At 56.4% G+C, this 16950-nt stretch overlaps 1 protein-coding gene across 1 annotated transcript in view; it reads left to right on the top strand.

The window, feature by feature from the left end:
* The window catches only part of LOC111153896 (zinc finger and BTB domain containing 16), a 178911-nt gene extending 163765 nt beyond the window's left edge, over nucleotides 1–15146 (top strand). The window contains exons 5-7 of the mRNA XM_022513198.1: nucleotides 7743–7913; nucleotides 12667–12834; nucleotides 14790–15146. Of these exons, the coding sequence (XP_022368906.1) occupies nucleotides 7743–7913; nucleotides 12667–12834; nucleotides 14790–15019 (569 nt within the window). The 3' untranslated portion in view covers nucleotides 15020–15146. The remainder of the gene's footprint in view (nucleotides 1–7742; nucleotides 7914–12666; nucleotides 12835–14789) is intronic.
* Nucleotides 15147–16950: the final 1804 nt, after the last annotated feature.

Here is a 16950-nt window from a genome sequence, read left to right as displayed (position 1 = left end):
CTGCAGGTGCAGATGGGAAGTACCGAGAGAGGCAGCCGGTCGCTTCTGGTGTGGAGGACGCAGTTACGTCCCCTCGTGTGGCTTTGAATCCTCGGCTTCCTTACTTCTGCGTCAGATGCCGGGGAGGGTGGAACCGAGGCCCACGTTCCCATCAGTTTGACATCTTGCAGTCGAGTCTGCCCTTGGGACCCTTTCTGCCAGGGGCCCGTACCCACCGGAAAGTGGGGCCTGCCGGAGGGCCGGGAGGTGGGTGGAGTGCGGAGGTGGGAGGCAGCAGCGGAGCACCGATCTGGTCCCCTTTTCACCTGTTGACACTCTGTTGCAAACCAAACTCAACTTTCTTTCTCCGTTTTCCTTCGTTCCCTTCCTTTTCCATCCCCTTTCTTGTCCCCCTCCCCCAGTTTCTCTTCCTCTCTGGCTCGTTTGTTGGAGTGATTGACAAAATTAGTAAATCCATTCATGTTACTTTTATGGTGCAGGTCTCAATAAATCCCCCGTGTCCGGGCTGCACCTTAATGAGCTAGTGAGCTGACAAATTTGTTTACTGTAGCTGGAGGTGCCGGGTAATGAAATGCACTTGTGTCTGCAGCTCACTGCTAAACAAATACACAGTTTTCTGGAAGTCAGCATTGCTAGCTGCTGCCTGAGGATGCAGCCACATTCCCCCAGAGACCGAGAGGGTGTGCACGCGCACACGTGCACAGGGGTGTGTGCCTTGAGACATGCAGTCACTCACCCATCCGTGGCTTCATTTCAAAACAAATTTGAATCTGCTGCTCTAGCCCCGCCCCTTGTTTGGTTATTCACTGAGAACTCCCTGCTCCGTGGGCTCATGATATGAAACCCTCACATTCCTCCTTTCCCTTGTGGAAGTGGAAGTTTCTATAGACTGCCTTCCGAGATTCCAGAAAAAGGAAACAGGGGTGGGAGGGCTGGATGAGGAGACTGGAACTGACAAGGCTGAAATCGACAAGAAGGCTAGATGCTAAGGTTTTTAGCTTTAGGCTTGGTCTGCGAAGAGGTAACTGAACCGATGATTAAAGATGTCCCAGCAGCAGGCGACTCTGTATGTGGGAGTCACAAGCCCCCATACACAGGCTGGTGACTGATCTGGTTCAAGGCAGGCCTCCCGAGGTGTCTTCTCCATCTTCTCTAGCTGTCCTTTGAGGGAGGCTGCCAGCAGGAAAGGATATAGTGGGGCTTGTCTCCCACTCTTGGAAGCTGTCTTTCTCAGGGGTCACGGGGCTGATGCTTTCTTGGTATGGGCAGACTGGACCCTCATTGTGCAAGCAGCTAGCTTTCTGAAGAAGGCTGGGATTTCAGGAGCTCAACCCAAATGCTCCTATCACTTGTGCCCAAGAGAACATCTCACAAGGGAGCTCTTGGCCCTTTCTCCAGTAGATCCCTTGAAAAGGAGCCAAACCCTAAAGGATGGTACAGGGGGAGTCAAAAGGGAGGCACCCCTACCATTGTCATGGCTGGGCATTCATTTCCTTTCTGTCTGCTCTCTGTCCCCGCCCCCTCTGCACCTGTAGCCTTCTCCACCCTCTTGAGATGCAGACCGAGCCTTCCTGTGGGGTGAGTCAGCCTCAGGCTGCTTGTCTCTTGGTCTTTTTCTCTTGCCCAGTGGATGATGCCGTTCTTCCGTTCTTCTGTGCTCTTTAACAATGACCTGGGGGCAGGGGCAGAGGAGGGAGCAAGGGGAAAGATGGGGAAGGGGGTACAACCGCAGTCTCCAGGATGCGGATGTTTTGGTGTGGGGCTACCCAGGGTTGCCGTGGCCAGAAAATGGCACCCAGGAGGTCAGAGGGAGTAGAAAGGCCTGTCTGAAGGATTTGGGGGTCCGGTTGGGGGTACGGGGTGGGGAATGGTTCCAGTTTAAATCAAGGTTTTTGCAGCTGCCCTAAAGTTGATATTTTCTTCCTCTGGGGAGAAAAAACAAAACCATGGGGGGTGGCGGGGAAGGCAGCTGTTCTTCTGCTGGGTGAGGTTAGGTGGGGTTGGACCCGACAAGCCCATGTGTGGGCCGTGTGCACGCACAGACACACACAGGCGTGCACGAAGTCCAGCACACGCACGCGTGGCAGTCACAGCTAGCTTACCGAAAAAAGCCACAGTATATTTAGATCCCTCTGCTCTTTTGATTAAGAAACTGCTTATGCTGGAGATAATAAGAGCCTTGTTCCAAGAAGGTGTAGCACCTGAACATCTTTTCCAGCTGTGTACCCCTCTGATCCTGCTCCTTCCTTTCTATTAAAGAGCTAATTGGTATGGAAATGGCACAGGTGTAAACATGAGGGTTTTGTGTCTCATAATTTCAGACCCGGTCATCACCTCAGTGAAATAAATATCCTGGATCTGTGTCACCCCTCCTGTCTCAGGTTCCACCCTGGCCTTGGCTTTCTTCCATCCTTTGGCTATAATTAAACTTGTTTTAAATCGAGAGTCTGCTGGTTGGAAATGCCCTGTAGCCAGAACGGGCCGTGCTGCCCTTAGGGCTGGAGGGGGATGGGCTCTGGGTCACCGTCTCCTGAGACAGAAGGGAGGCAAGTGGCAGCCCAGATATTTGCGTGGGCCCTGTCCACGTTACCTAGACCCAGGCTTTTCATTCAAGAGGTTATCTCATTCCATAACCTGTTACATTACCTCCAGTGATATACCGTGTCAGGCAGACACCCTTGGAGTGCAGCTCAAGACGGAGCCCCCATTCATTCTTTGGAAGAGCAGAGGAGGTGCTGTTCCTTCACCTGATAAACTATTTCCTTTGGACCCAGGCTAATTTATGTGGCCAGTTTACATTATGATTTCCGGGTTGGTACAAAACAGAGCCTTTGCAGAATTTACGTACTCAGAAACACGTGTCCTTGCCTCCGAACAGTCCTGGGAAGTTGAAGTTGGAAGGGGCAGGTGAGTTAGGAATGGGAATGCCGTTTCCCTAGAGGAAGGAATGAAGCCCAGTGTCCCCGCACCAAGGTGGGGCTGCCGCTCGGGGGCCAGCCCGGAGGTCGGCTGGATTCACTGCATCTTTCGGTGGTTTCGGTCTTTGCTGCTGACCCACAGAGCTCAGATGCAGAGTGGGAACTGGGGAGTCCTGTCCAGCCTTCCAGACAGACACGAGAGGCCCCAACCAGATCAGATGACTGTGGGTCACTTGGTGTTACTGATTTCCAAAGAGAGTCCTGCTGGAAGTGCTCGGTAATGGCTGCATTTGGTCTGAGTTTCTCTCTAGCTCTAGCTGTCTGGCTTTCTGTACTAGGACTGCCCCCCCCCACCTCCTGCCCCTCGTCTGCCCTTTGCGATCGTCCCACAGCTCCTTCCTTAGTCTCTGATGCACCATGCATTTACCGGGTGCCTATGCTCTGCCACGCCCTGTGCTCTGGGTTGGGGAACATAAAGATTAAGGGAGCAGTTTCTGCTTGCAACCTAGTAGGCAGAGCTGAATGTCAAAAATAAATGCATCAAAGGGTTTTCTGTGCCATTGTCGTGAGGGCTTTAGAGGAAGATGTTCTTGGCATTGAGTCCTAAATGGTGTAACTCATCCAAGATGCCCCCTCTAGAGTCAGCTTTCTGGAAGCAGCCGCCCAGCATCGATAGAACAACTTCAGCTCGTGTGTTGCGCAGGGCGGCTGTGAGCCCCATCTGGGCCGTCCGTGGCTGTAGGGGGATGCCTGGCTGGAAGCGGGGATCAGAGGCGGGGATCCAGCCCTCTCTGCTCGCCAGAGCCGCGCACCCAGGCGACTATCTGTGTCTGCCCAGAGTAAGAGGCATGATTCTCCCGTTCAGACAAAGGCGGCGTGTGGGCTGGCAGGGGCTCTGCTCTCACTTTATAGTTGGAAAGCCTTTGCGCCTGGGCCTCTTATTTGATGCTCTCAGTGACAACTGGGTGGCCAAGGACGAGCAAACTCTGGTCCAGAGAAGTTCACTGACTTGCTCAGAGTCACGGGGCAAGGAAGCAGCAGAGCCAAGACCCTTGGCTGGTGTCACGCCAACCAGATGATTCCCGAAGGTTTTCTGCAACCGGTGGAGGCTCGTCCCACCCTCCCAGTGGTATCAGGCATGAGGTCTGTCTGTAGCAGCAGCAGGAGCACCAGGCGTCCCTGGGGCTCGGGCGTTGCGAGGAGCCGCGTTGTCAAGCCGCCCGGCCTCTTGCCCAGCTGCACGTCTCATGGCAGCTAATGAATTGCTAATACAATTTTCTAGATAATTTTATTTCCATAGTCCCACATTTTAATGTGTTTCCAAAAGCTAGCGTTTATTTGCTTAATCTCCCAGTGTAATAGAATCTGCCCTGACTCATCATACATGCGAACAGTCAGCTAGGCAGGAACGGCAGCAAATGCTTTAATAACTCAAATCTAGTCTCTGGATTTTTAGCTTGCACGCACCAGTAGCTTTTCTTGGGTCTTCTCCACTTCTCCACTCCCCACCTCCGGACCCCCTGCCACCTTCTCCTTTTTAAATATTTTTCTGTCTTCTCAGCTGTTGGTCTCCAAACAGAGGGGAGGGGAGAATGGATACAGGGCCTCAGAGACCCCTTCTTTTCATCTCTGCACCTTGGCCAGGGTATCAGGGGTCAAGGAGGGCCCCTGAGCCCGGTGAGGTGTACCAGGAAAGGGAGAGGGACCCTTTCAGGGACATGGTGGCATTTCCTTCCCAAGGGAGGATGATGTCATTTGAAACTGGCCACCAGGGTGCAGAGCTGGCCACCCGGGGACTTTGGGTGCACCCCGCTTCCCGATGGAGCCCCCATGCCAGATCCTGTCATACTGTCTTCCCCGGACCTCATTTCTCTGCCCCCCACTACTGTCCTCAGAATCCCTCCCCTGGCCAGTCCCTCCCTGCTTATCTCCACCCTCTGGGGCTGTCCTGGGTCCCTGCCTGCTCTGAAACTTACTTGCAGTGTTTCCTGAGCTTGGTCTCTCTGTTTGTCCCTCCTCCTGGTCCTTGGCTTCTCAACAGTCTTACTTTCTCAGTGCCACAGTTCTCATGGAGTCTCCCTGTCTTGTCCCCTGGCTGGTCTCCATGTCTGTGTCTCTAGCTCGTCCAGGACCCGAGTTCTCTGTTTGGTCTCAGCCTCCCCCTTGTCATCTCTTGGGGCCTACGCTTGGTAACTGTTCATGGAGGCTGCTGGATGGATGCGACGTGGGTTTAGGCCGTCCTGAGTATGGGTGGCCTGGGGGGGGGCAGCTTTGAGAAGCTTCCCTGGGAAGACCCAGGGAGCTGAGGGTTGTGGTGTCCTCAGTCCGTCCTGCTGCGGGGCATCAGCCCGCAGAACTCCTCTGGGCCTGGCGGTGTAGGCTTGGAGTGTCCGTACCAGGAATGTCACACTCTCTCTGACCCAGGTGCCTTCCATGCTGGGGGTCTCAGGTGATGTCCAAGGGGGCACCTGGGGGTAATAAAGGGCTCAGCTTGCCCATGAGGCCGGCTCCAGCTTACCAGTGGGAGGCAGCTGTTCGACATCTGGCTTAGCTGGGGCCGGGGCTGGGGGCCCTTGGGATGAAACGGCCAGAGCAGCCATGTCACAGAGCTCAGAGCTCGCTGCAGATGGCCTGCGCACCTAGGCGTGCTGGACACTGAGCGCTTGCCGTCAGCCCTGGGGCTGCGCCCGTCTGGCAGGCCTCTTCCCTCAGCCAGTTTCAGCCAGACACGCCAGTACCTCCCCAAGTTCTTGCTGGCCCTGGGACGTGGGAAGGCTTCAAAGAGCTGTACCTTGTGACTCTGCTTCTGGCGCTCTCCCCTACCCTGGGTTTTCTAATTGTCGCTGGAGCGGCCCTAGACGTGCTGGGGCTCCCGGCCCAAGCGGGCTGAGAGCGGGCACACTGGCCCTATGGTGCCCCTTCCAGAAGCCCGGATAGACAGGCAGCCCAAGGCTGAGCCCCGTGGTGGTAGAAATTAGACAGACCTCAGCATTCTCACATCTCAGCTCTGCCTCTTCTGACTGTGTGACCTTAGGCAACTTGTGTAACTGCTCTGTTTTCCCATTCGTGGCCAGAGGGATGAGAATGCCTGCCTTGTGGGGTTGGGTGCGCATGTTAATTGGGATGGCAGCGTCGATAAAGCACCTGTACGGGTTCCTTTCCCTTGTGCTCATCGAGGCTGGGAGCAGAACGGTGCTTTTGCATTGTGTTCAGCCTCTCCTGGACCTGGATGCTGGCCACAGCTACACAGGTGACCGTGAGGGCTGGAGGAACGGGATGGAGGGGTCTGGCCTTCCTGCTAGTTCATCCTAAACCCAGCTGTGAATGGGACTCGGACAGAGAGAACAGACCACCCCTTTGCTGTGTCCCTGAATGGACCAGGCTGGTAACAAGTTCTTCATGCTGTCCTTCTCTTCACCCCCCTTTCTGCCCAGAGCTCCTTGATTCCACACCGAGCAACCAGAGAGCTCTGCCCTTCCTCCCCTCGGGGCTGCACTGACAGATGCTAGACCTGTCCACCTTTCCCACTCGCGTCCTCTGCACAGGGCCAGTGGCGCGGGGCTGAGCACCAGATGCCAGCCGGGGGGCAGCCGATGAGCTGCCCAGGGGAGCGGACCTGCTCGGGGAAGTAGGATCCAAAACGGTAGGCAGCGAGCCCCCGGCGAGGACTCAGATGGTGGATGTGGATGCTTCCCTGTGTGCTGCTGCGCCCGAAGAGGCTGTGGCTCCAGAGCAGGATCAGAAAGGTGGTTGACAGCAAACGGGGTTGGCAGCTGGTCTTTGTGGGGTACCATGGAGCAGCGACCTGCGCTTGTGATCCCTGTGGAGCACAACCAGAGTGAAGGGGAATCTCATGCCAGTCTCTAGCTTATAATCCTCTTGACAGTTGCCCGTTTGTCTTGAGATGCCTAAATGTCTTCCCGTGGTTTTAAAGACCCCCCATGGCCTGGCCCTGCCGGCTGCTTTGGCCTCCCCTCCATGTCTCCCCGCACCCCCAGCTGTGCTGTTCTTCTGTCTGATCCTTGGATAACGCGTTACTTTCCAGGCCAGAGTGTTCACGGCCCCGTGTGCTGGGGGACCTCTGTGCTGACAGCAGAGTCTTGCTGTAGGTTTCCAGGGCTAGATCCCCAGTGTCCCAAAGGGAGTCCTTCTTACAGAAGGTCCTAGAATAATCATCGTTGAATGAAGAGACTCTTAAGATGTGTGCGTCGGTGCATGGAGAACTGGTTTAGGGAACAGGGTCTGTAGCTAGCCTCTGGAGAGGATGCAGACCCAGGTGGTCTGGGCTGGGACGGCAGCTTCTGAACCCTGCAGAACTTCGGGCAAGTTGCGTAGTCCCCGTGCCCTGTTTGCCTTACCTGAGCGGTGAGGAGGTCGAGCCTGCCTTCTGGAGATAGGACTTCAGAATAGCTCTCTTCGACCCCTGGCTGGCACGTACTGTCTTCGTGATTGTGACTCCCCCACAGAGGCCCCCCGACTTCACACCTCCCGTCCCAGGCTTCGAAAAGTCCCTCTGACGCGCGCCATCATGGTACCCTGCCCTTGACACAGCCAGGCCGTGCCTCACCTTTGTCGTTGTGACGGATTTGATTGCCTCTTTCTCCCACTAGACTTTAGGTGCCATAAGGGAGACAGGGAAGTCGAGCTTGTCCGCCATTGGAGCCATACACCGGGTGCTCCCTCGATGCTGCGCGGCATGGCCCCTGGGTTCGCCCCTGACCTTGGGGGTGTAGAGGCATAGCCCTGACCCTGGCCCCTGGTGCTTGCTCCAGTGGGATGAATCAGGAGCTGTCCTGAGGCTGTCCCTGCTCCTGTCCCCCACAGGCACGGACATGGCCGTCTTCTGTCTGCTGTGCGGGAAGCGCTTCCAGGCGCAGAGCGCGCTCCAGCAGCACATGGAGGTCCACGCCGGCGTGCGCAGCTACATCTGCAGCGAGTGCAACCGCACCTTCCCCAGCCACACCGCCCTCAAACGCCACCTGCGCTCACACACAGGTAAGCCTGCTGGGGCTGGGAGGGGGATGGCCGGAGCCCAGTAGCCAGGAATCTGTGTCTGGATTTATCTCCCGGGACATACAGGGGAGGAGTCAGGCCATGTCGGACCCAGCGCTCCTTTGCTCAAGGTGGGGGCGTGGAGGGGCTTCATAGCGCAGGCAAGTGTTAGCTCTTCTCCCTGTCCCGCCTAGGGGACCTGTGAGTCTCAGTCTCTCTGTGCTCAACGGAATGTTGAGTTCATTAGGAATGCAGGCTCTTGGGTTCCCCCCCCAAAACTTGGACTTCGTGGATATAGAAAGGGACCCAAGGCACAACATGATGGACCCATATTCCCGAGAGATTCTGATGAGGGTGGACCCAAAACACGTTTTGAAAAAAGCCTACTTGCTTGGTCTCTAGCTGTCTGTGCCACAGCCCTCGCCTCTCCCTGGCCTCCACCGCATGGACACACGTGCCTGACAGCAGCCCCAGAAATATTAGGAAGGGGTCCTGCTTGCCCTGAAATAACAGAAGCAAGTTTTCTGTCCTTGTCCATTAACCTTGATTAGGGGAGACGATGAGGGCACATAGACAAGGAACCAGTGATGGAGGAGCAAGGTACTTGTGAGCCAAGGGGGTTGGGCCGTGTGGCCGGTACTGGCTCGTCCCTGCGGCCACCCCCTAGGTTGACCCCGTGGGCCAGGAGGCAGATTGTTTCGGGTGACTTAAATTCATTCCTTTCTCTATGACAAAACTGAGTCTTCACTGACTGCACATGGATAGAGGAGTGTCCCTTTTTGAGTCTGCGTGTGTCTCTGCCCGTGTGTGCTCTGTCCTGGGTTTGGTGTGAGACTGGGGCACGGGGTGGGGCCAGGGAGACAGAGGCCGACTCCATATCGGGGTCTGTAACAGGGTGTTGCTCATGACTCTTGGAAAGAGTATCAAATCTATGTGCCTCAAGACACGAGTGGTAGGACTCTCTCTCTCTCTCTCCTCGTTCTTGGGTCTCGTCACAGCTCTGGGATTAAGTATGCAGGCCAGACCTTTCCTGGGTGGCACGCCCTGCTGACGGGGCGGGGGTGCTTTACTTATCGTGGACCGAGCAGGTCCCCTCCCAGCAGCATGCAGACTCATCTAGGAGCCTGCCTGGCCTTGCACTTTCTGGTGCTACTCACTCGGGTTGGGGGGAGCGCATATCGCCTTAAGCATCACCTGACTTGCTGGAAACATTGAGGTTTGTTGGCATAAGACAAGGGGAGGTCTCAGCGGGTGGGCCCGACAAGAAGGGCTAAGGCGGGTGTCCTCTCTGTAGTGCCTCTGTGCACTTTCCCTTCAGGTCTTCACATTCCCCCCGCCTGGGTCCCCAAGTTCAGCCTTAACCTGGTGGCTAGTCACCTTCCAGCAGCTTCTGAGCGTGCTGCTAGGTCAGATCAGTTGGCTCCACGGGACTTGAAGGAACCCAACTTGCTGAGTCTACCCAGGGTACGCCCTACTCTGTCCGCATTCTCTTCTAGGAGTGCAGGCCTGGAAACAGCCGCGGCAGCTGGGCCAGTCCTGGCCGGGATCTGTGGGGAGGGGCTCTCTGCAGACTGAGTCTGGGAGAAGGACTTGTGTAATCGAGGAACCGCGGAGCACGCTGCTGGCCCCGCGCTCCCGTGCTCGCCCCCCTCGATTCTCACACCCGTGAGGCCCGGTGCACACCAGCCCTCTGCAGGCCGAGCCCACCCCCCACACAATGCCTCATTACTATTCCGTTGTTCCTGGCCCGTTGCTGCTGGGGCCGGGTGTTTAGCTTCCGCAGCTGTGTTTGGTAGGTTAGTCCGGCCGTGCTCCTGGCATTGATGGATCCCTGATTCGCACGGCTCGGCATATAATAAACTCTCAGCTGTGCTGAAGCAGGGGCTGGCAGGGAGGGGCCTGAAGATGGGGTCTGGCTGGTTCCAGGGAAACCACCAGGTGAGGTGAGGCCGCTGGGGTCACAGATGCACTGGGCAGGCCAGAGGGCCTCTAATTAGTCTCGTTTGTCCTGCACTTAATGTCAAGCTCATTAAAGAGGCTACAGAGTTAATCAACATACCACAAATTGGATTTTGAGTTCTGCAGCCAGTTCTGTGTACATTGTGGCAACACGGACACCATTAACTCTCAGGGTGAGGATTTTAGGCCAGGTGCTCGCCGGGCTTCAAAGTCTGTGTGTGCGTGTGTGTCTTTTTTTTTTCCTTCTAAGTTCTTTTTACTCCTTTCCCTGGACTGACTGGAGATTTCCTATTTAAACTCATTTAACTTGTGATCCACTTCATAATTAAATTCATAAAAATCGGATCAAACAAACCTCTCTGCCTTAACCCTTGTTTTTTAAACTCTCAGGGCCCCCCTCTGGAGGGGAAGGCACAGACGGCGGCTCCCCGCGCCCCCCCCCCCCGCCCCCCCACCAGCCGGGTGGCTGCCGATGTACGTTTTAATTACCGGCTCTCGTTGGAAATCTCACGTGGCCCTTGTTTTATTTATTTATTTATATCTTAATGAGGATACTGAATCCTTGATTAAAGTTGTTATCGTTGCCAGTTTGGCAGGGAGGGGGAGTCGGATGTGAGACAGGGGCTGTGTGTTCAGACGTCTGCAGAGAGAGGGAGTGGCAGGTGGGCCACAGGCCCGCCCAGACTGACCCTCGCTGGGACAGACACACCACTAACGAGGACCAGGGTCTGCACCGACCTCTACTCCCCTTGGGGTTGGGTGGGGGTGGCTGGGGACCGGGCGGTCCGAACAGCCCTAGCAGAGAGAGGGCGGGCAGTGCCGAAAACCCCAGGATTCAGTCTGTCCCCAGCCCTGCACGTGCCTCCTGGATGGGTCCGAACTGAGGGGCTGGCTCTGCTCTTGCGCTTCTCCCATCTGAGCGTCTGACTCCTCGTTCAAGTGCTCCCACCCACCCTACGCTGCCTTTGGAGCTTCTCACAGAGAGAGAGGGAGAGCCCATGTGAGCCGACCCCAGCATCCGCTCCCCACAGAGCCTTAAAAACCCTTCAGAGCCATCAGAAGAGATGAGAATTTATGTGGGGACAGGGGCCTGCGTTGGAGACAGCAGTTGGGGGGGGGGGGTCGGGTTGGCGGCCTGAGGAGGAGAGAGACAAGAGAGTAAAATATCATTTTAAAGAGGAAGTGAAGGCACAGGCATGCGAGTCTATAACGAGAAGGACAATTTATGCCCAGGCACGAGTGCAGTTTGACATGGGGATAATGAAAAAACGTAGGTCATTGTGGATGACTTAAACCTTCAGCAGCTGAAGAAAATGTATGAAATGCAGAGGACATTACACGGTTGGCAGACCCGCACATCTGCGGAGGGACAAGTGAAATACAGTGGGCCATTCTTTACCATAAACTGTGGTTGTTGGAGATGCAGCCCAGAGAAATTGTAATTACAGTGACAAGACGAATCAGCGATATTTAAATATTCATGAACAAAGTCTGGGGTGATCTATCTATCTTTATTGTCTCTGCCTTCACTCCTGTAATAAATAAGTCGCTGAAGGCCTCACCTTTCAGCCCCCAAAGCCTCCATTTTGGGTACAAAGCAAAAGACGGTGAATCCCCCCACCCCAGCCTCTCACCCTCCAGGGGCCTGGCTAGTGCCGTGCACAGAAGGGAGGCTGATGGGCCCAGCTTCCAGGCCGAGGGGTGGCCGCTCTCCCCGAGCTCCAAGCTTTGTCATCCCACCCTTTCTTGAGCGTCTGCCCCGGGTCAGCCCTGTGCTATGTACCCCGGGGAACCAGGATTAACAAGACTCCCTTCTTGCCCTTGAGCCACTTCCGTCCTAGAAGCACAGTGCACATGGCAGGAGAAACAGGACAGCGTGTCACTTAGCCATCTGATAGGTTATCACGTGTCCAGACCCCGAAACCAGATCTGAGTCCCGACTCCGCAGCTTACGAGCTGTTTGACGGTGGAGACCATCTGAGCACCTCATGCTTCCCCGCTGTGTGAGGAGAATTCTGTGTTTCTCGTCGGGTTACTGCAGTGATTCCATGATAAGGTGTGTGTAAGGTTCCTAGATGGTAGTGAGCCCACGCATGGGGCCGTTTTGATTAGAAAGTACCATAAAAGGTATCGTGCTACTAAAATAACACCATGCTAGGCCTTTCTTCTCTTTTGGGACAGAAGAAAGTGACTCAGTATGCCCAGGTGGGTGGCACTAGTGGGACGCTTCCAAACCATGCTGACGTGAGAGCTGGGCCTTGAAGGATGACTAGGAGTTTGGTGGGAGGGCGGGGACGAAATCAGGCAGAGGGGTTAGCTGCTGAAACTGTGTAGCAGGGAGAGAGCAGAAGGAGTTTGGGGGCGGTGTCTTCTAGTTTCCCAAGTTGGAAGGGTGTTTTTAAGGATAGGGGAGTCAGGCAGGCAGGAATGGCTTTTGCCCCTGACCTGCAGGAGAGGGAGAGAAGGTAGCACAGGGAGCTGGGGGGCAAGGTGTCAAAGTGTACAAGTCTGTTCTCCCCTTGCGGGGGCCTGCTGTTCATCCTGGAACCAGTCAGACTCTCTCTTCCTGAGATTGGCTCTGGACCCATGGGCAAGACCTGGGCCGCAGTGACATATGCTTATGTGTGCACACACACACACACACTCCCTGGTTCACACCAGAGGCCAGAAGGGGCCGCGGGTCCTGATGTTGTCTTTGGAGAATGGTGGTGAAGATAGGCAGCCTCCATGCCCTGCTGTCTCCTGGAGGGGGGGCCCGGGGGAGGCAAGGCCCTGATCCAGCCCCTTGTCCCCACAGGCGACCACCCGTATGAGTGTGAGTTCTGTGGCAGCTGCTTCCGGGATGAGAGCACACTCAAGAGCCACAAACGCATCCACACGGGTGAGAAACCCTATGAGTGCAATGGCTGTGGCAAGAAGTTCAGCCTCAAGCACCAGCTGGAGACGCACTATAGGGTGCACACAGGTACGGGGGACCGGGGAGGGCCCCTGAGCTGGCGTTGGGACCTGGGTGTCAGGGGCAGGGGGAGCATGGTGCAAGGCTGAGCCTAAGACTGGAACGCATTCTGGGAAAGGTGAGCACGCTGGCCCTTGTGCCTCCGCCAGGGCCAAGGCTGATGCAGACATTGCTAGTTGATCACCGCACACTGGCCTTCCAGGCAGCCATACCCCTAGTTCGCAGAGGACAACGATCTGAGAGTCCCTGATTGGGGTCAGGTTGGCCTGGTGATGGAAGACAAAGGCTGGCATAGCTTCTTGTAACTAGGTCTAGGGGGCACCGAGTTAGGCGAGGATGAGGGCTGGGCTGGCAGTCAGGCTGAGTTTTTGGGGAGCGGAGGAGCAGAGGTATACACAAATCCCTTTACGTATATAGTGTTTACCCCTTCAGAGGGCCTGCACGTTCCTTTTTCTGTAAAAGAATGCGATCCAGTGTGGGGTCTGGGGACAAAACAAGTGGAGGTGGCCTCAGGGTCCAGCATGGCCCAATTTGGGGCCACCTGCCCACGACAGGCCACCCTGCCCCAATCTTCCCGACTCCAAGGACAGTGACGTCCCCTCAGCTGCTTCCGGTCTGCCACGTGGGGAGTGGTCATAACGTGGCCACGGGCAAATGCTACAGAATCCTTGCTTTCTGGAGAGCCGGTGTGAAACATCCTCCCTGGGAGTACACTGCGGGTTGGCGGGGCAGAGAGGCAGACACTCAGAAGGACTTCCCAAGAGGATGAGAGGCAGTGGAAGGTAGTGGGATCCAGCAAACTAGGAAGCCTCCTCCAGTCAGGGGAACAGCTGTCCCAACCAGAGGACAGAGGATGGGGGAGACGTGACCTCGGACAGGTCCCGCTGGCCACTGGCTGAGGGGAAGGGGGGGGGCAACAGAGGACACAACAGGGAGAGGATACTGTGTTGTCCGAGCTTTGCTCTCTCGCCTCCAGCCTGCGCCACAAGGAGAGCCTCAGGTGCTTGGTGTTGACAGCTAGAGTCACTCCCGAGCATTTTCCAGAGCCCTGGGGCTTCCTTAGCCCCCTGCTGGGGATGTGACCCGGCAAGCGGATCATTAAATGCATTGGTGGTGACTATTGTAAATAGCGGGTCGATAGTTAGATCACTTTGGCTGTTCATTACTTCATTATTTGCTGGGGCCTCTGCACAGAGGAGTATCGATAGCGAGATGGCTGGCCAGTTAATTACTGTATTGAAACAAGGTTCCCTCACACCCTCTGCTCAGCTCCAGGGGACTCGAACCGGGAGGAGGCTGCGGAGCACCCAGGGTGTGGCCAGGCACCCCCAAGCTGTCTGTCCCTCCCAAACCCCCTTCTAGCCCCACCAGGAAGGCAGGGTCCAGGGGCAGCTTCTCGGAGCCTTAGAGGAGTAGCCGTCCCAGAAGGAGCACGTTTGAAGAACGGGGTTCCCTCACTTTGACCCCCCTACTCCCCACCAGCCGTAGCCCAGAAAAGGACTCTACCCCTTGTTCCCCCTGGAAAGAACTGTGCTGAAGAGCCATCCCCAAGGGCTTTTTGGTACCTCACTGGCCCTTTCCTAGACCCCCACGTCCTTTCTTGGGAAGGGAAGATTCTGGGCCTTTGGGAGGCTTGAGAAGAGCAAGGCAGGGCTAAGGGTGTGCGAGCAACACTGCAGCCGCGTGCTGCCCGGGGCTGGTGAGATGAGCAACCGGGAAGCGCCGTGGAACCCGCAGCTCCAGGCGCCCTGGCCATGTGGCAGGGGCCCAGAGGGTCAGTGGACCAGTGGCTGCCGCACTGGGTGGTACGTCCATCCTCACGGAGGGCCCTCGTGGAAAGCGCTGAACTAGAGGGACCGACGTCCCCAGCAAGCATGAGGGTCCCCCTAGACACGCCCCCCGCACCCCCAGGGAGGCCTTCACAGCTCCCCCGCCACTGGCTCTCTCCCGCCCTCCCCCCCCAGGCGAGAAGCCCTTCGAGTGCAAGCTGTGCCACCAGCGCTCCCGCGACTACTCGGCCATGATCAAACACCTGCGCACGCACAACGGCGCCTCGCCCTACCAGTGCACCATCTGCACCGAGTACTGCCCCAGCCTGTCCTCCATGCAGAAGCACATGAAGGGCCACAAGCCAGAGGAGATCCCGCCCGACTGGAGGATAGAGAAGACTTACCTCTACCTGTGCTACGTGTGAGGCGGGCCCGTGGCCGCGGCGGCTAGCGGGCAGCCAGGGGAGCGGCGTTCCAGCGGGGTGAAGTCCGCAAGCCACTGGGCGACAAAAGAGAAATAGAACAAAAAGGAAGGAAAAAAAGAAAAAAAAAAAGGAAAAAAAAATAAGAGACAAAAAAAGGAAACCTGATAGCTGTCTGGCCTTGGACTCTCTCTGGGGCTCCAGGTGACCTGATGCCCGGCCACTGCCCCTCCCCGGGGGCTAGGGGGGCCCCCTCTGTCCCTCCTCTCCGCCTGGGCTGTGGTTGGCCTCATGTTCTTGGGTGGGGGCGGAGGGGGTTTGTTCAGCTCAGAGGGCGGTATGTTTTTCTCGTCCCTCCACCTAGAACCCCCTTCGATGTCCAGAAGTGGAGGCAGGGGAGGGGGCAAGGGGGCCTCTGGACGGAGCCCAACAATCCACCTGATCCCCCCTCTCGCTGACTCCTCAGAACGGGGTTGGGGGCAGGGAGGGGGCCTGCAGGTGGTGGGCTGGGCCGGTCACGAGTTGGTGGTCACATGGCAGCTCTGGTTTGCTGGGGCAGATGGGGGTGGGAGGAGCTCTCCTTCCCTTCCTACCACTCAGTGTATCTGTTGCTTCCCCTGCACAGCAACCCCCCCCCCCACCGCCTCCATTCTGCCACATTACAGTGTCCCCTCAAGGTCTCCAGCAGCTTCTTGGCTCTTGTCCCTCTCTAGCTCCTTGCTCCCTGCCTCCCTGTGACTCCTGTCCTCCAAGCACAGGGCCCCCAGCCCCTCAGGGACAGGGTGGGGGGGCACGTCTTCCTCCTCGCCCAGTCTCCCTAGTGGGGAAGCTGGGTCTGACTCCAGATTCCCCACCCTGATGCCCTCAGTTTTCTGAGGACACCCTTGCCAAGCCCTGTCCTGAGCAAGGTTCCTGCTGAGCTGCTTTTGCTTCCAAAATGGGAAAACATTAACTAGCTATATACTGTTCCACCAAACAAACCAACACAAATCCCTACAACCCCAATTTCAGTCTCTAGGAGAAGGAATCCATGCAAGGACTCGTCATCTAAGGGAAGGATGTGGATGCCCTTCTTGGAGAAGGGGACCCCCTGTCTAGGGGTCAGGGTAGCTGGCTGGGCGGGGGGAGGGTTGCTGAGTTGTACTGGGGACCCCAGCCCTGGTGCAGAGAGCGGCACAGAATTCCCGGGTCTCAGGGCCCCCCACCCCCCAGTCCACAGGGAGGAGGAAGGAGAGGAGGAGGAGTTGAAAGCGCTTTGGCCTTTGTGTTCTGTTTTGCTTCTTTTCTGTGTCCCCTGTTCCCCTGTTAGCACATTGTACTTGAATTACCTCAGTTTTTTGTGACCTCATGAGCTTTGTTAACCCCTGTATCTCTTTTTTGGTTGGGGGTTGGAGGAATAGGGAGGATGTTCTTTTCTGTTTCTTGTGTAAATTAAGAGTTGGTTTCATAGACTTCCGCTGGCCTCAGCCCTCCCCATCCCAGCTGGAAGGAGCTGTACAGAAGGAGTCCAGTACTCAGGATCTGAACGTGAGAGCCCGGGGCTCAGCAGAAGGTGGGCGGAGGGGAGGGTGTGACGGGTGCACACGGGAGTCACTGTTGGTTCTGCCCAGGGCCCAAGTCCTCTGCGCCCAGCCAGGGTTCAGCCTAAAACATCCTGGAGAAGATCCCACCTTTCTTACAATTTGCTGGGTGATTAGAGTCTAGGGGCCCATATTATTGTATCATTCAGCTCCTGGCGACCCTGTGGGCCCACCTCCCTGGGCTTGATCATTGCCAAAATTGGTCTCTCTTCAGGGTTGGGTGGGGATGAGCCTGGCTTTGTTTTGTTGCGTGAGGGTAGGGGTGTTGTTTTTCTAAAAGCTACCTCTTATGTTCCTCCATTCTTTTGTTCCCTTCATGCCTCCCATTCTGCTGCTCTGCTCCCCGCCCCCTTT

Source organism: Enhydra lutris, unplaced genomic scaffold, assembly GCF_002288905.1.
Source record: "Enhydra lutris kenyoni isolate GAN:26980312 unplaced genomic scaffold, ASM228890v2 scaffoldscaffold34, whole genome shotgun sequence".
Lineage (NCBI taxonomy): Eukaryota > Metazoa > Chordata > Mammalia > Carnivora > Mustelidae > Enhydra > Enhydra lutris.
The sequence above is the reverse complement of the archived record's forward strand: the minus strand, read 5'-3'. Positions and strand labels throughout refer to the sequence as shown.